Genomic DNA, 19,650 nt, shown 5'->3' on the forward strand with positions numbered 1-19,650 from the left:
GTAGTTTTTAGTAGAGACGGGGTTTCACTGTGTTAGCCAGGATGGTCTCGATCTCCTGACCTCGGGATCCGCCCGTCTCGGCCTCCCAAAGTGCTGGGATTACAGGCTTGAGCCACCGCGCCTGGCCAACTTTATACAGTAGTCCACCCTTATCCAAAGGAGATGCATTCCAAGACCCCAAGTGGATGCCTGAAACCTTGGATAATATTGAGCCCTGTAAATACTGTATGTGTGTGTGTATATATACATATAAATACGATAAAGCTTAATTTATGAAATAGGCATGGTAACAGATTAAGAGCAATAACTCATCAGAAAACAGAAAAATTATAACAATATGCCAGCATCACTACACTTGCACTTTAGGGCCATCATTAAGTAAAACAAAGGATACTTGAACACAAGCACTGCAAAACCATGACAGTGGATCTGATAGCCAAGACAGCTACTAAGTGACTAGCAATTGGGTAGCATATACAGCCTGGGTGTGCTGGACACAGGTTGATTCATGTCCCTGGAGTGATGGCATAGGACTGTGCAAAATGTCACCATACTACTCAGAATAGCATCCAATTTAAAACTTATGAATTTTTTATTTCTGGAATTTCCCATTTAATAGTTTTGAACTGCAGTCAAACTTAGGTAACTGAAAGTGTGGAAAGCAAAGCCTCAGGTGAGGAGTGACCTGTTATAAGCCTTCACACTGGCTTACACCATACGATGAGTCCTCATACTATACTTTCTTTTAACATTTTTTCAGATATGTCTAGTTCCTTTGCCTGTTTATTCAAATTTTTCAATAAGGCTATTTAGGACTAAAACACCTCATTGGGATTTTGACAGGAATGCCAATAAACCTATAAATCACTCCGATGAGAACTAACATACTTACTATGTTGAGTCTTTCAATCAATCAAGAAACCATATATCTTCAATTATTTCAGTATTATTTTCTTTCTTTCATCAGCATTTTGTAATTTTCAGCACAAAAATCTAATACATATTTTGTTTAATTTATACCAAAATATTTCATTTTCTATGGAATGATTATTAGTGGTGTTTTTTCTCATTTTTTAAAAATTATACTTTAAGTTCTGGGGTACATGTGCAGAATGTTCAGTTTTGTTATATAGGTATACACGTGCCATGGTGGTTTGCTGTACCCATCAGCCCCTCCCCCACATTAGGTATTTATCCTAATGCTATTCCCCCCCAGCTCCCTTCCCCTCAGCAGGCCCTTGTTGTGTGATGTTCCCCTCCCTGCGTCCATGTGTTCTCATTGTTCAACTCCCACTTATGAGTGAGAACATGTGGTGTTTGGTTTCCTGTTCTTGTGTTTACTGAGAATAATTGTTTCCAGCTTCATTCATGTCCCTGCAAAGGACATGAACTCATCCTTTTTTATGGCTGCATAGTATTCCATGAGTATATGTATCAAATTTTCTTCATCCAGTCTATCACTGATGGACATTTGAGTTGGTTCCAAGTCTTTGCTATTGTGATAGTGCTGTAATAAACATACGTATGCATTTATAGTAAAGTGATTTATAATCCTTTGGGTATATACCCAGTAATGGGATTGCTTGGTCAAATGGTATTTCTAGTTCTAGTTTCTTTTTTTTTTTTTTTTTGAGACAGAGTCTCGCTCTGTCGCCCAGGCTGGAGTGCAGTGGCACAATCTCAGCTCGCTGCAACCTCTGCCTCCCGGGCTCATGCCATTCTCCTGCCTCAGCCTCCCGAGCAGCTGGGACTACAGGTGCCCGCCACCATGCCCAGCTAAATTCTTTTGTATTTTTAGTAGAGACGGGGTTTCACTGAATTCGCCAGGATGGTCTCAATCTCCTGACCTCGTGATCCACCCGCCTTGGCCTCCCAAAGTGCTGGGATTACAGGCGTGAGCACCACGCCTGGCCTCTAGTTCTAGATTCTTGAGGAATTGCCACACTGTCTTCCACAATGTTTGAATTAATTTACACTCCCACCAACAGTGTAAAAGCATTCCTATTTCTCCGTATCCACTCCAGCGTCTGTTGTTTCCTAACTTTTTAATGATCACCATTCTAACTGGTGTGACATGGTATCTTACTGTGGTTTTGATTTGCATTTCTCTAATGAGCAGTGATGATGAGCATTTTTTCATAGGTTTGTTGGCTGCATAAATGTCTTGTTTTGACAAGTGGCTATTCATATCCTTTGTCCACTTTTTGATGGGGTTGTTTGTTTTTTTCTTCTAAATTTGTTTAAATTATTTGCAGATTCTAGATATTTGCCCTTTGTCAGATGGACAGATTGCAAAATTTTTTCCCATTCTGTAGGTTTCCTGTTCACTCTGATGAGAGTTTCTTTTGCTGTGCAGAAGCTCTTTAGTTTAATTAGATCCCATTTGTCAATTTTGACTTTTGTGGCCATTGCTTTTGGTGTTTCAAAAGAAATGTTTCAAACATTTCATTTAGTGTTTCAAATGAAGTATTTGCTCATACTTGTGTCCTGAATGGTATTGCCTAGGTTTTCTTCTAGGATTTTTTTTTTTTTTTTTTTTTTTGAGACGGAGTCTCGCTCTGTCGCCCAGGCTGGAGTGCAGTGGCTGGATCTCAGCTCACTGCAAGCTCCACCCCCCGGGTTTACGCCATTCTCCTGCCTCAGCCTCCCAAGTAGCTGGGACTACAGGCGCCCGCCACCTCGCCCGGCTAGTTTTTTGTATTTTTTTTTTTTTAGTAGACACGGGGTTTCACCGTATTAGCCAGGATGGTCTCGATCTCCTGACCTCGTGATCCGCGCGTCTCGGCCTCCCAAAGTGCTGGGATTATAGGCTCGAGCCACCGCGCCCGGTCTTCTTCTAGGATTTTTATGGTTTTAAGTCTTACATTTAATTCTATAATCCATCTTGAGCTAATTTTTGTATAAGGTGTAAGGAAGGGAACCAGTTTCAGTTTTCTGCATATGGCTAGTCAGCTTTTCCAACACCATTTATTTATATTTATTTATTTATTTATGTATTTATTTATTTATTTTTCAGATGGAGTTTCACTCTTGTTGCCCAGCCTGGAGTGCAATGGCATGATCTCGACTCACTGCAAACTCTGCCTCCCAGTTTCAGGTGATTCTCCTGCCTCAGCCTCCTGAGTAGCTGGGATTACAGGCATGTGCCACCACGCCTGGCTATTTTTGTACTTTTAGTAGACATGGAGTTTCTCCATGTTGGTCAGGCTGGTCTCGAACTCCTGACCTCAGGTGATCTGCCTGCCTTGGCCTCCCAAAGTGCTCAGATTACAGGCATGAGCCACTGTGCCCAGCCTCCAACACCATTTATTAAATAGAGAATCCTTTTCCCATTGCTCGTATCAGGTTTGTCAAAGATCAGATTGTTGTAGATGTGTGGTGTTATTTCTGAGGCTTCTCTTCTGTTCCATTGGTCTATATATGTGTTTTGAATTTTGAGTTTCCACTTTGCAAATCTCATAGTTCTGCTATTTCATAGTAGGATTTGACACTAAATAAGTACATTTTTGATGGTTACAGAGTGATTTCAATGTCTAAAATTCTGGTCTATCAAAATTGAGAAGACAACAAAAAGAAAGAAATTGTTGAATTAATTTTACCCTCAAGCTGCACACTTTGACTTTTAATTTTGGTCCATAGGTATTTTTCTGAAATACTAAACTGAAAACAAACTGAACATATAAGTAGACTGTACCTATTCTTGTACTAACCGCTGTGTTTTGGCCAATAACAACTGTTGAAACCATGTTCAAATAAGGCAAATCTCAAACTATAACAATCTAGCTGTTTCTGTACCTTACTTCCATTGTCTGCATGTTGTTTTGCTTTTTCTGTCCATAAATCTTTTACCACTATGTGGCTGTGCTGGAGTCTCTCTGGCCCTACTCTGCATTCACAGGCTACCCAATTTGCAAATTACACTTTGCTCAATTAAACTCTGTTAAATTTAATTTCCCTAAAGTTTTTTTCTTTTAAAAGTTTTCAAATTTTTTCTATGATCAAAAGTAAATCATGTGTTTTGGAGCTTTGATTTTCTTTCTTTCTTTTTTCTTTTTTTCTTTTTTGAGATGGAGTCTCGGTCCATTGCCTGGGCTGGAATGCAATGGCATGATCATGGCTCATTGCAATCTCTACCTCCCAGGTTCAAGTGATTCTTCTGCCTTAGCCTCCAAGTAGCCGGGATTACAGGCACCTGCCATCATGCCTGGATAACTTTTGTATTTTTGTAGAGAGGGGGTTTCACTATGTGGGCGAGGCTGGTCTTAAACTCCTAATCTCAGATGATCTGCCCGCCTTGGCTTCCCAAAATGCTGGGATTACAGGCATGAACTACCACACCGGCCTGGACTTTGATTTTCTAAGCTCACCCTTCAGCTATTTTCTTAAATTATTCCATGCTCGGTTAAAATGCTTCTGTAGGTTTTTGTTTTGTTTTGTTTTTACAGTGTCTTATTCTGTCACGCCAGCCGTAATGTAGTGGCGTGACCAATCATTGCTCACTGTTGCCTTAACCTTCCAGGCTCAAGCAATCCTCCTGCCTCAACCACCTGAGCAGCTGGGATACAGGCATGCAATATCATGCCTGGCTAATTTTTAAATTTTATGTTCATGTTCACAAGATAATACTATGTTGCCCAGTGTTGGGGAACAGGCCCCCAAATCTGACCATAAACTGGCCCCAAAACTGGCCCTAAGCAAAATCTCTGCAGCACTGTGACATGTTCGTGATGTCCATGATGCCCACGCTGCAAGGTTGTGGGTTTACTGGAATGAGGGCAAGGAACACATGGCCCATCCAGGGTGGAAAACCGCTTAAACGCATTCTTAAACCACAAACAATAGCATGAGCGATTTGTGCCTTAAGGACATGCTCCTGCTGCAGATAACTAGCCCAACTCATCCCTTTATTTCGACCCATCCCTTTATTTCCCGTAAGGAATATTTTTAGTTAATCTATAATCTATAGAAACAATGCGTATCACTGGCTTGCTGTCAATAAATATGTGTGTAAATCTCTGTTTGAGGCTCTTAGCTCTGAAGGTTGGGAGACCCCTGATTTCCCAGTCCACATGCTCTGTATTTCTGTGTGTATGTCTTTAATTTCTCTAGCGCCGCTGGATTAGGGTCTCCACCACTGAGCTGGTCTCAGCAGCCCAGGCTGCACTTGAACTCTTAAACTCAAGTAATTTTTTCATTTCAGCCTCTTAAAGTGGTAGGATTACAGGTGTAAGCCACTATGTGCCTCAGCAATTTCTTGAGAGGATTATTCCCATGTGTTATATGGGCAGAAATCTAAAAGAAATCTGGCTTCTATTGTAAAAGTGTCTTTCTCCAGGATTTCAATGATCTGTGACAGTCAATAGTTTGATCTGTGGAGGTGCATGAGCTTTGGAGTTGGACTGAGTTGATCCTGAGTCTCAGCCCAGCCATTTGAATGTTTTTGTTTTTATTTTGAAATGCTGCCATCTCCCTGAATAAAACCCATGTTAGCCTGCTGGAAGATAAGATACTATGAGGAGGAGAAGCAAGGTGCTCCTGCTGACATCCCCAGAAGCAGAAGCTCACTACCATAAGCACACCTGCCTAGTCCTCAAGTAGCTGATTATACATGTCTGAAGGAACTCTACTGAGACCAGAAGAATGGCCCCACAGCCCAGCCTAAATTGCTGACCATTCCAATTTTGAGCTAATAAGTTTTGGATGGTTTGTTATGCTGCAATAGCTAACTAATACATGCACTCAGTGCAGATAAGATTCCAGTATTCAAGGACATGTTGATTACTAGTTACAGTCTAATAGTGGGCACCCAAAAGGTATTGACTTTTTTCCCTGGATTTTAAGTAGTATGACTTGCAACAGAATGTTCAGTAATGCAGAAATACGTGTAGACATGCATGCATGTAATTGGTCCTTATACTCACACAGCCCCCACACCACAGGAGAAAACAAATGACCACAGCCTGAAAATTAGGGCCAATGCCAAATAGCAAGGTAAGTTTGTCTTTAGCCAGGCACGGTGGCTCACGCCTGTCATCCCAGCACTTTGGGAGGCTGAGGCGGGCAGACCACAAGGTCAGGAGATCGAGACCATCCTGGCTAACACGGTAAAATCCCGTCTCTACTAAAAAAAAAAAAAAATACAAAAAATTAGTCGGGCGTGGTGGCGGGCGCCTATAGTCCCAGCTACTTGGGAGGTTGAGGCAGGAGAATGGGGTGAACCCGGGAGGTGGAGCTTGCAATGAGCCGAGATCACGCCACTGCACTCCAGCCTGGGCACAGAGCGAGACTCCGTCTCAAAAAAAAAAAAAAAAGTTTGCCTTTAATCTATTTTCTTCAGGTCTAAACATTAAAGGTCAAGACTGTGGAGAGATTTGAAGACATGGAGTTTTCTTTTCATGTAGCCCTATCATTCCTTTGTTCTGTTTTGTTTTAAGACAGAGTCTCACTCTGTTGACCAGGCTGGAGTGTAGTGGTGCGATCTTGGCTCACTGCAACCTCTACCTCCCAGATTTTAGTGATTCTCCTGCCTCAGCCTCCTGAGTAGCTTGGGATTAAAGTCACCTGCCACCATGCCTGGCTAATTTTTGCATTTTTAGTAGAGACAGGGTTTCACCATATTGACCAGGCTAGTCTCGAACTCCCTACCTTGTGATCCGCCCACCTCAGCCTCCCAAACTGCTGGAATTACAGGCGTGAGCTACCGTGCCCAGGCTTTTTATTTTTATTTTGTTTTATTTTATTTTTTTTAGATGGAGTCCTGCTCTGTCGCCCAGGCTAGAGTACAGTGGCAACATCTGGGCTCACTGCAAATTCTGCCTCCCAGGTTTAAGTGATTCTCCTGCTTCAGCCTCCTGAGTAGCTGGGATTACAGGTGTACACCACCACGCCCAGCCAATTTATATATTTTTAGTAGAGACGCCATGTTGGCCATGCTGGTCTCGAACTCCTGGCCTCAAGTGATTTGCCCACTTCGGTCTCCCAAAGTCTGTCCTTCCTTCCTTCCTTCTTTCCTTTCTTCCTTCCTTCCTACCTTCCTCCTTCCTTCCTTCCTCCCTTCCTTCCTCCTCTCTTTCTCTCTCTCTTTCACTCTTTCTTTCTCTCTCTCTCTTTCTCTCTTCTTTTTTACTTGAGATGGAGTTTCGCTCTTGTTGACCAGGCTGGAGTGTGCAGTGGGGCGATCTCGGCTAACTGCAACCTCTGCCTCCCTCCGCCTCCCGGGTTCAAGTGATTCTCTTGCCTCAGCCTCCCAAGTAGCTGGGATTACAGGCACCCGCCACCATGCCTGGCTAATTTTTTGTATTTTTAGTACAACCATCATGTTGGCCAGACTGGTCTCAAACTCCTGACCTCAGGTGATCCACCCGCCTCGGCCTCCCAAAGTTCTGGGATTACAGGCGTAAGCCACCGCACCTGGCCCTTCTTTATTTTTCAAGTCTGGCTACTAGAAAATTTAAAATTCACATGTGGTTCACATCTTATTTCAGAAGATTGGCTCCTTTTAAAAATCTCAGGCTGCTAGTTCAAAGGACTAGAAGCCAGGAAGGTCATAAAATCTGAAATTTTAAAATAATTATTTTTTAAAATTTGTGAATAGCCATATATTATTTATAACTGCTTACGACCTCATACACAAGGTTAGGGAAAAATACCCTCTAAGGTGGGCTTGGCTCAGCTCAGGGAGGAAGCCCTGCCTGAAAAGGCTGCAGCCTGGGCTGTCACTCTTTCTTCACTTCGCCCAGCAGTTGGTCATATCTTCTGTCACTCAGGGCCTGAAGGGGCGGGTCCTTAAACCTTATCCAATCAGAGGCACTGAGCTGGGAACGTCCAATCAGGCACACAGCTGGCTATGTGGCTGGGCCATTGTTTCTCGCTGCTGCCGAGCTCTAGGTCTCTGCACTGTTCTGTGTCCTCAGCGTGTGTGACTTCATGACCTGAAGGTATTAAGAGATCCATAGCTAAGATGCCAGGACCCCCTGAAAGCCTAGAAATGGTGAGAGTGCCGGGTCCGACATCACGAGAGAGGGCAAGGGGTTGCTTGGAACCGGTGGGAAGTGGCTGTGGCGTGACTCAGGCCTCCTCGCAGTCAGCTCCACAATCTGCGCCCGAGTTTTCCTTGCCCAGCTCAGCGTCAGTCTCCTTCAGCCTTAAGTTGGCGGCTACGCCGACAGCCAGGGCCTCGGGCGTCTTGTCTCTTCCCTGCACTGTGACTGTGCGCTGCCTGGAGCCCTCTCTGGCAGCTCTGCACCCGCAGCACCGCGTCTCTCAGATTGTGCAGGGACCACGGGAGGGTCGTCAGGGGAGAATCCTGAGTTGGGTTGCGGGTTCATGAATGGGAAGAGCTTTGGTCCGTGGGGTTCCCAGTTGCTATTTTCTCCTATTAAAAATTTATGGAGTCACTGCAAAAATATTAAAGAATTTAATCAGAGTGGTTCTAGAATTGTAGAGCACCCAGCTATGTTTTGTAGTTTGTGGTCTGTGGGAGAGGCTTGAAGGAAAATCTTTTACAAAATGCATGGTGAAGAAACCAAATTTAGTAATTGGTTAGGTGCAGTTATGTGGTTTCTTAATTTGTTCATTAAAGGTGAAAATTTCCTGGTTATGTAATCAGAGCTTAATTGGCAGTTTATAGTTGCTGAAGCCTGAATTTTGTTTCTCTGAATGTGGTAATTAAAAATAATGCACCTCAGTTAGATTTAGATTTTTTTTCTTTTAAAGTAAGAATCCAGGGACTAGAGATACCTCAGTCTAATTGCCTGCCACTTATTTATTTTCACACTCCACAGGGAACTGATTTTCTGCTGTATTTTTCACCTGTGTCCCAAGCAGCGTCTTGGAACCCATCCCCCATTTCTCCAGCCTCACTCTGGCTTGCAGTAAGATAATTTCCAGTTTCTTCTGACGTTCCCAAATGCCAGCTTTTCCTCCCTAATTCATATTATTGCCTTTTTGTCTTTTAGTGTACTTTTTAATACCGTGTTTTAATTTTTTTTGGCAAAGCATTAAATGGTTAAATGGTGCGTTTAAGGAGATTTGTTACCTGTAAATATTTCCCATGAAAAGAAAGTAAATAATACCCTGACACTATACTGTCGTAAATCTCTGTGTCTCTTTTGCTTTTATCTTGTCTAGATGTTACCGGAATGTTTTTGGGTCAAAGTTCTCCTTTGGAAAATTTATGGGGTAATGTGTCCTCAGCCACCCTTTGGTTTTTTTCCTGGTCATGGGTTTCAGTACTATCTGGGGATAAACAAAGGTAACTGCCATGGTTATGTTAGCTAGAGTGTCCATTGGATTTCAGCTTCTGGTGTATTTTCTCCCATAAAATGACCTGAGGTATGGAGTGTATCCTCTCAAGGGAGCAAGTGGATATTCTGGGGCTGAGGGGGAATCTGCCGGTGGACTCTTATTTTGAAACGGTAACCCCTTGAAATGTTAAAATTGCCTTCACCCAACCAGGCTTCCATTTCTTGGAGACAAATTGCTGGTCAGCCAATCAGATGCTGGTAATGAGGGGAAAACACAGAAATAATTTCTGCCCCCTGGATTCTCTAAGGGGAGCAGAAAAACAGTGAAATAAATATAGTAAAAGAAAGGGAGTAAAAAAAAAGTGAAAATTTTGTGACCAAAAAAATAGTATCCCAAAAGACAAACAAGAACAAAAACAAAACTGACTCCAGTGAGATGGTGTAAGAGCTTGCCAAGTAAAATGCAAGTGGGACAGTCACCGAGAAATAGTGCAGTGTCTTCTGGATGGGTGGTTCTTGAGCACACAAGTGAGCAGGAGTGGGTGGAAGAATCTCTCAAGTGATTGAATGGCCTTACTTGAAACATGAGTCAGACACATCTGTTATTTGTTTATTTATTATTTATTATTTATTTTATTTTATTTTTTTGGGGGGGACATAGTCTCACTGTCGCCCAGGCTGGAGTGCTGTGGCCTGATCTCCGCTCACTGCAAGCTCCGCCTCCCAGGTTCAAGCCATTCTCCTGCCTCAGCCTGCCGAGTCGCTGGGACGACAGGCGCCCACCACCACGTCCGGCTAATTTTTTGTATTTTTAGTAGAGAGGGTTTCACTGTGTTAGCCAGGCTGGTCTCAATCTCCTGACTTCCATCCGCCTTAGCTTCCCAAAGTGCTGGGTGGCGTGAGCCACCGCACCCGACCCACCCACATCTGTTATTTAACCAGCACTTCCACTCATGGATTTGTCACCTTGAAGGGATTTGTTCACTTATTTTAACCTGAGTTTTTATAGTAGGGCTTGAAAGGTAGAAAAATATTTACAAAAGACATGAAAGATGTGGGTTTCAAAAAATTAGTATCTAATCATATATATCATTTGTTAAAAATTCTCACATACCTTTTCCTTTCCCAGAGTGAGTTTACGAATTTTCTCAGCTGTGTTTTTTTATAACTGGGTAATTTCAAACAGAATTTCAAGGCTTAGCTTTTAGAATGCTGCCAAGAAAAAGAAGAGGAAAAAATCTCTATTTCATTTTTGCTGTAGAAAATGAATACATTTCCATGAGAAATTGTGGTAGATAATTGATTGGTTACATAGATTCATAAAAACATCAGTTCCTTTTTTTGCAAGGTAAATTTTTGACAGTGAATATCTCTGTTCAGATCCTGTTTTCTTGATTTGTGAGTTTCATGCTAAATATGAGACGAAACTTGGTACTGCCTAGAAGTGTTTTCATATGACTCATTGTTTACTGCATGATTTTTAATGGAATTAATAGAATAAGACATTTATTTTCCAAAAGAGATAGATACTTTTGCTTTTCTTTCTTTCTTTTTTTTTTTTTTTTTTTGAGACGGAGCCTTGCTCTGTCGCTCAGGCTGGAGTGCAGTGGCCGGATCTCAGCTCACTGCAAGCTCCGCCTCCGGAGTTTACGCCATTCTCCTGCCTCAGCCTCCCAAGTAGCTGGGACTACAGGCGCCCGCCACCTCGCCTGGCTAGTTTTTTGTATTTTTTAGTAGAGACGGGGTTTCACCGTGTTAGTCAGGATGGTCTCGATCTCCTGACCTCATGATCCGCCCGTCTCGGCCTCCCAAAGTGCTGGGATTACAGGCTTGAGCCACCGCTCCCGGCCTTCTTTTCTTATTAAGGTATACAGTATAAGCACCTTGGCTGGGCGCAGTGGCTAACGCCTGTAATCACAGCACTTTGGGAGGCCCAGGAGGGTACATCACGAAGTCAAGAGATCAAGACCATCCTGACCAACATGGTGAAACCCCGTGTCTACTAAAAATACAAAAATTAGCTGGGCATGGTGGCATGCACCTGTAGTGCTGCTCGGGAGGCTGAGACTTGAACCTAAGAGGTTGAGGTTGTAGTGAGCCAAGATCACACCACTGTACTCCAACGTGGTGACAGAGAGAGACTCCGTCTCAAAAAAAAAAAAAAGTAAGCACTTTAAAATTTTTTTTCCTTTATATGAACACTGTGTTTCAGTAATTTTGCTGAATTTTTTAAATACTTAATTTCAAAAACCAAGTGAGTAACTCTAACATGAAAATTAAAGTTTGAGCCCAGTGACTCAGAGCTAAGGCTAATATTGAGCCTGCAAAAGGAGTTTATGAAAGGCCTAGTTAGTTTTTTTTCCTGGAGAGCCTCCCCTGCAGAAGTTCCAGCCTGCTCACTCCAGTCATGGAAGAATCCTTTCTGCTGACAAGCTACAGAGTCCTGGAAAGCTACATGCAGATGCAGTTGAGGCTAAGATAAAAGGGGACAGGGAGGGTCATACTAGCCATGTAGTTGTTATTGTACATCAGGGATGCTACTGATTTAGTATCCTGAAACTTTGCTGAAGTTGTTTATCAGTTTAAATAACTTTTCTGCTGAGACTGTAGGATTTTCTAGATATAGAATTATGTCATCTGCAAACAGGGATAGTTTGACTTCCTCTCTTCCTGTTTGAATGCCTTTTATTTCTATCTCTTCCCTGATTGTTCTGGCCAAGACTTTCAATTCTGTGTTGAATAAGAGTTTTGAGAAAAAGCATTCTTGTGCCAGTTTTCATGAAGGAATGCTTCCAGCTTGTGTTCATTTTCTATGTTGACTGTAAGTTTGTCATACTTAGATGACTCATTATTTTGATGTAGGTACCTCCAATGCCTAGTTTTTTGAAAGTTTTAAACATGAAGGATGGTAAATTTTATTGCAAACTTTTTTAACATCTACTGAAATAACCTTGTGGTTTTTGTCTTTAGTTCTGTTTACTTGAAGAGTAACATTTATTAATTGTATGTTGAACCAACCTTTTATTTCAGAGATACAGCCAAGTTGATCACAGTGGATTAGCTTTTTGATGTTCTCCTGGATTTGGTTTGCCAGTATTTTGTTGAGGATATTTTCATCAATATTCATGAAAAATATTGGCCTCAAGTTTTCTATTTTTTTGTTTTATATTTGCCAAATTTTCATATCAGAATAATGCTATTTTTATATAATGAGTTGGAAAGAAGTCCCTTTTTCTCAGTATTTTGAAATAATATTAGTAGAAGTGGTACCAGCTCTTATTTTACATCTGGTAGAATTCAGCTGTAAATTTGTCTGGTTCTTTGTTTTATTTTTGGTGGATAGGCTATTTATGTATTTATTTAATTTTGTTTTATTTTACTTTTTGAGACAGAGTCTCACTCTGTCGCCCAGGCTGGAGTGCAGTGGCACAATCTCAGTTCACTGCAACCTCCACCTCCCGAGTTCAAGCAATTCTCTGCTTCAGCCACCTGAGTAGCTGGGATTACAAGTGTGGACCACCACACCCAGCTAATTTTTGTATTTTTAGTAGAGATGAGGTTTCACCATGTTGACCAGGCTGTTCGCTACTCTTGAACTTCTGACCTCGTGATCCACTCGCCTCGGCCTCCCAAAGTGCTGGGATTACAGGTTGAGCCACCATGCCCCGCCAGCTATTTATTTATTTATTTATTTTTATTTATTTATTTTTTGAGATGGAGTCTCACTCTGTCGCCCAGGCTGCAGTGCAGTGCCACAATCTCGGCTCACTGCAACCTCTGCCTTACGGATTCACCCCATTCTCCTGCCTCAGCCTCCCGAGTAGCTGGGACTACAGGCGCCCGCCTTCATGCCCAGCTAGTTTTTTGTGTTTTTAGTAGAGATGGGGTTTCACCGTGTTAGCCAGGATGGTCTCAATCTGCCCTCATGAGCCACCACACCCGGCCCTGACCGGCTATTTGTTACTAATTCAGTTTTGGAGCTTGTTATTGGTCTATTCAGGGATTCAGTTTCTTATTTGTTCAGTCTTGGAGGATGTATCATTGCTCCAAGGTTACAATCCTCAAGCTTGGCCCAGTGAACTTTCTAATTCATATTTACTCAGTTTTTTCTTTTTAGGTAGACATATTACTTAGAATGTGCTAGAGGAACCTCTATGAAGGGATCTCTCCTTTGATTGTACTCCGCTTGCTGTAACACCCATGGATGCAGAGTCAGGTTAATCCCAAGAATCTGCACATAGGGTCAGGCCTCTGCCTGGGAGTTATAAGACAGGGCCAGACTTTTGATTGAGAATGTAATGAAAACCAACAAAATATATTTTCTGCATTGTGAGATGTCAACATAGACATCTTAAAGCCCCCCTTTGAGAGTGTGGCTTTGTAAGCTTTTCAGATCTTGTTTGGTGACCTGCTACAGTTACATGAGAGGCTCCAGGTATAAATAGAATCTGATGACAGAATCTATAAGTGTAAACAAGCATCTTCAGAGTGAGAGATCAAGGCCACAGAGTATCCAGAGCCATGACCACAACTATACCTACCTGTAAATTGTAATTATGGAGTAGAGTATTCTTGTCCTTCTTACCCAAAAGCTAGCAAATCAGGATAGGTCGTCCAGATTCTGGAGCTCCACCAAAGCAGTTCCATTTTCTATTTAGAATCAGCCTGAGTTTCTCCAGTTCGGCTTATCATTGGGCCATCAGCCTTGGGTCACTGGGAACCCTCTCACAATCACCTAGGTTTCTTTAAGACATTTGAGGATGTCAGGGACAGAATTGTGTCAGGCTGACAAGAGTGATTAATTCTGCTTGTGTCTCAGTGTAAGAGAAAGGAGTCATTCTGTGTTTTTTTCTCCCTCATAAGAGATAACTTTGGTTGGTGCCCAAATTAAAGTTTATCAAGTTTTCTGGTAGTTGGGTGAAAGACAGAGGAGGTCTGGCAACTCAAACAAACTAATTGCTTCCATTTCATATTATCATTCAAAAAATACATGAAGCAGTCATGGTCCCTACCATCCAGGAACTTTTAGTCTAGACTAGCAACTGAATACATGGTTGAATTAAGCATTATATGGTTGGTAGAATGAATAGATGTTTGGGAAAAAACAACAACAACAACAACAACAACTTGGGCCACTTTTTAAAAATATTGCTGTGACTTCTGATGTTATCACCTGAAGGAATATTTATGGACTGAAGAGGTGTTATTATTTGTGTTTATTTTACTTTTCTAAGAATACATATTTATCTTCTAATAAAATTATCCTAGAAAGCTTTAAAAGATTCATTTAAATTGCTTATTAGTATATGTTATAAAATTGAGAGAGCAGTGGCAAAAATAGATTAAAGTTACATAAACTCTGGGATTTAAGTTTTTCTTAGGTAAGCTTAGGAAAAACAGAACTGGAAATACCTCAGTGGCATAGAGAACAAATTCAACCTAGGGTCTTCTCCCTGCCCTAGTTCTGATCAGATTCACTTTTTTTGGAGGCCTTTTTAGCTCTGGCCCCACTCTGAAGTCTTTCCTTACAAAACTGATTTATAGAGATTCACGTTTTGGCTGGTAAATCCTGCTGACTTTCTAGAGCTGGTGCTCACAATATCCTGAAACCCAAAAGTAGATACATAAGAAAAATAAACTATACATTTTAAGATCGTAATTTTTAAATTTTGTAGTAAAACCAGTGCTTACAGAAACATTCCTTTTAGCAACTTGTTTTCTATTCCTGCAGATCCAGTAGTTGCTATACAAGTCACAAACAAGTATATATAAACAGAAAAAATTCTCTAAACTACATTAAACTCTTGCTGTCTATATTTCTTTATATATCTTCATCTGTCTATATTTAGTTTTTAGTTTATATGTTTTTAAGAAAATCAGTGACAGAGAAACAGAGGAAGAAATACTAATTCTGGGCCCTTTATCTAAATCCTGAGAATTATTGAACACTTAGTATGAACTTCGAAGGTCTTATTAGGATTTAATCACAGAATGTGTTATTCCCAGCACCGTGCTCTGTATCATACCCTTGAGCACATAGTACCTGCACAAGAGTGCTGAATGTAAGGGGCTCTCTGCTGTGCCTGCTTTCTCTAATGCTAATGATAAGCCCAGGTGGAGCAACATAGCAACATTGACTTTGACAGGGGACTTGTTTGGAACACCCATTCATGGACCCTTTCTAAACCTGCAGAATCACATTACATAAAGTGGGACCAACATTACCAAGTGATTTTTGAGTTCATTAAAGCTTGAGAGGCAATGCTTAGCTAAGTGACTGTCAGCCCAGGCTTCTCATTAGGATCACATGGCCAATTTGCAGACATCTCTTTACTTGTGCCATCTCCCCAGGTTCTGTGATTGTTCTAGGGGAAAGTATTCATGTTGTTTTAATTGTTTCTCATGTGACTCTAAGGTGAGGACAAAATCAAGTGTGTGGGGTTCAAGATCCATTCATCAGAGTTAAGTGTCACCTTTGCACTAAAAGGTAGTCACAGGAACTGCTTATTTGGTTTTGATAGGGAGAGGTCAGTGTGACCCATATTTTCATCACCATAGCAGAAATTGCTGGTGTTTGTGGCAAGGGCGGGCACATGAAGACAGAAATAGAGAAACATATTTTTATATTCATTGAGCAGCTCGTTGTTCCTGAATCTCTGCTGTTATAAAGGACAGAAATGGGTGGGCTTTTTCTGCAAGTCTTAGTTCTTTTTTCTGTAGTTGTGAGGCTAGCAGGTAAATGGGTGGTGCTGACTTCTTTACAGGAATTTTCTCAAGATGCAGGTGTAACTTCTCCAGAGAATGTCATCTGAAAAGGATTTCCAAAGAAGGCAAAAGAGGAAAAATGGCTTTTTTTTTTTCAGCTAAATATGTCTCAGATGAAGATCTGTGTCCACTCTGCCTCTTGGAATGCCATGCATTTAGTCCTTGTAAACCTTTACTTCTCTACTTGTGTTTCTTTTCCCCTAATGAGTTTAACGACTTTTTAAAATTCTTGTGATAGTCAAGGGTCTCTGCAAAATGTTTCTCTCCTATATCCCAGAACCTTCTCTACACTCTCTAAATCATGACTTCTTATATGCCATGCAAAATTCTTAAAATGAATTTATAGTCTGCACTATTTAAAATGTTCCCTTTGTTGCCGTTGAACATGGGAAAATGTAGATATTCAAGATTCCCATTGGCGGAAAGCTGGGGTCCTTAGTAAAGATAAATAACATGTAGTCTTGTGACTTCATCTGTTTTCTTCATTAACTCTGTGCGGAACAGGATTAAGAAAATGCTTATTTAAACAGGATGGCGTTTATTACCCTGAAAATTCTGGAAAAAAGTTATTGAGAGATACCTGCTCTCTCGGATGCTAAAGAAAGACTACTTTAAAATGTTATTAAAAATTACAGAACATAGAAGATACCTGCATCTTGAACTCCACATAATACTGACTTTTCTGTATGGTTAAATTCAGACTAGAATTTACTTTTTGAGAGGCAGTATCTCAGCAGTAATGATGTGTTCTTCTCTGTGCATCGCATCAGCACATCATAAACATTTGTTCTAATGCAGTTGATTTTAAAATTTACTTAAAGAGCTCTCTGAAATACTTATTTCACTATAGAGTTCATTATTTTTCTCTTCATTATTAAGTATCTTTATGTAGCTAAAGAAGAGCTGTGCATAAACCATCACATTTAATCCAGCAGCTGCCTTTCTTTCTTAGGTTTTCCTTGCATATATCTGTCTTTGGAAAATGAAGACTCCTGTCTTTGTTTACAGGGCAGAAAAATTGAGTAAAACACAGGTTCTTCCACTTATGGGATATTTGACAAAATATTCTTTCTGGGCCAAACACATTGGCATTACTAGTGAGCTTGTTAGAAATTCAGAAAGCAGAGTTTATTTCAGATCTTCTGGAAAAAAAAATTGTACACAAGATCTTCAGTTTATTGTTGACATTAAAACTTGAGAGGTGCCTTCTAACTCAGCATCTTTTTTGTCTGAAAAATATACACAACTCGTTCTTTGTGTGGCAAATATAGCACTAAAAAAGTACATTTTTGTGTTTATGCATTTAGTTTTATACTTTAGTATTCATAAAAGTATATATACACTGGTGTTGTAGATCTTATACCATTCTCATTCCTCAGAGAATACATTAGAGAATATTTCTGTGTTGAAAATTGTTGGATAACTTCAGTCATTCCTGTAAATCAGAACCAAGTTTTTTTACTCTCATTTAACGTTAACTCAAATGATAAATTTTGCCCACGTGTAAATATGTGTGTTTGTGTGCACGTGTGCATGCGTGTGTGTGTGTGTTTGTTTCAGGGGCCGTTGACATTTAGGGATGTGGCCATAGAATTCTCTCTGGAGGAGTGGCAATGCCTGGACACTGCTCAGCATGATTTGTATATCAAAGTAATGTTAGAGAACTACAGAAACCTGGTCTTGGGTGAGAATAACTTTAATACACAATTCCTTATGTACCCTAAAGTTTTCATTTCTCTGTTTTTGTAGAATAATTTTTGATAATTTATGCTTTTCATAAATGAGTTTCTGATGCCTGTTTTAAAAAAATCTTGAGGAATTGTCCATGTAAAAAAAAAATTCTTCAGGATGTTTTATCTTGGCCTGATCTTTTTACATTTCTGAGCTGGTCTATATCCTTCACTCTAGAGTAGTGAGAATTTCAGAAATTTAGTGGTATAAAATATTGTTGCCCATATGTTAAAATCTATATGCCACCACTAATTTTTTATCCACGAATACTGGGTGGTGAAATTAAGCACCTACAAATTTAAAATATTTTCTAAATGTTAAGAACTTTCTGTCATTAAATATTATTTTGGGATAAATTTTCTAGAATATTCTATTACATCCTCTATATTAAGCATGGTACTAGATAGGCAATTAGAGAATACGGGCAAGAGTCATGTTATTTATTTTTAATAAAGCAGGTATTACTGTCTCTAAGCCAAATCTGATCACCTGTCTGGAGCAAGGAAAAGATCCCTGGAATATGAAGAGACACAGTATGGTAGTGAAACCCCCAGGTAGGTGAGAGTGAATGAAACAGTTGACATAGATGAAAGATTGAAAGATTAAAAAAAAAAAAGCCAGTCCCTGCCGGGCGCAGTGGCTCACGCCTGTAATCCCAGCACTTTGGGAGGCTGAGGCCGGTGGATCGCCTGAGCTCAGGATTTCGAGACCAGACTGTTTTACACCAACATGGTGTAAACTCTGTCTACTAAAAATAGAAAAATTAGCCAGGCGTAGTGGCAGGTGCCTGTAATCCCAGCTCCTCAGGAGGCTAAGGCAAGAGAATTGCTTGAACTGGGAGACAGAGATTGCAGTGAGCCAAGATCGCACCACTGCACTCCAGCCTAGGGGACAAAGGCAAGACTTCATCTCAAAAAAACAAAAAGAAAAGAAAATAGTTATCAAGTGAATATAATATCATCATCAAATCTGTCCTGCTGATTTGGGAAGCTGTGTTCCAAAGCAAAGAGTTTCTCGGAAGCCTGAGGTATATATATTTTTGTTGTTGTTCTCACGTAGGGCCATCTTCTGTCTTATGCTTTTAAATTCTCTAAGGATTCTACTTTCTCTTCATTGATACTCCTTTAAGTTTACAGTGAGAGCGAAAATCCTCTTCATGGCATATAAGAGACTGCACAATCTGACTGCTTTTCCATTGTTTTGGGAGACATACAAATATCTGCATCTGCATGATTTTGAGAAACTTATGTTAAACTATTTTATTAGTTCTCTTTCTGCATCATTTCTAAAATATGTGAGGGTAGTGGTCTCTGTTCTATTGGTTTTTATGTTAATTTTCTGAACATTTCATCCTATTCTTGTTAGTATATTCTTGAAATATAGTTGAAATATAGTTTGAAATTATAAAGTATGATGTCCCTCTATTTTTTTTCTCATAATTAATTTGGCTATTCGAAGTTTATTGTAGTTTTTTGTAAATTTTAGAATTGTAGTTTTCATTACTATAAGAAAAAATGCTACTGGAATTTTGATAGGAAGTTTGCTGAATCTATAGAGTACTTTAGAGAATATGGTACCTTAACAGTATTTATTTTTTCAATCCATAAATATGAAATATTTTTAAATTTATTTGTGTCTTCCCTAGTTTCTTTTATTGATTTATATCTTTCATTGTTAAGATTTTTTGTCTCTTGGGTTAAATTTGTTCTCAGAAATTAATTATTTTATTTATATTTTTAAAAAGATTGTTTTCTTGGTTGGCATGGTGGCTGGGGCCTGTAATCCCAGCAATTTGGCAGGCTGAGGCAGGTGGATCACTTGAGTTCAGGAGTTTGAGACCAGTCTTGCCAATATGGTGAAATCCTGTCTCTACTGAAAATATAAATAATTAGTTGGGTGTGGCGGTGAG

The 19,650-nt window shown here is 40.3% G+C and overlaps 1 protein-coding gene across 1 annotated transcript in view; it reads left to right on the forward strand.

Moving 5' to 3' along the window:
* Window positions 1–19,650, forward strand: part of LOC105522046 (zinc finger protein 431-like) — a 125,421-nt gene that overhangs the window by 77,574 nt on the left and 28,197 nt on the right. The window contains 1 exon segment of the mRNA XM_011956422.1: window positions 17,571–17,694. Coding sequence (XP_011811812.1) covers window positions 17,571–17,694 — 124 coding nt within the window.

Source organism: Colobus angolensis, unplaced genomic scaffold (genome assembly GCF_000951035.1).
Source record: "Colobus angolensis palliatus isolate OR3802 unplaced genomic scaffold, Cang.pa_1.0 Scaffold417, whole genome shotgun sequence".
NCBI lineage: Eukaryota > Metazoa > Chordata > Mammalia > Primates > Cercopithecidae > Colobus > Colobus angolensis.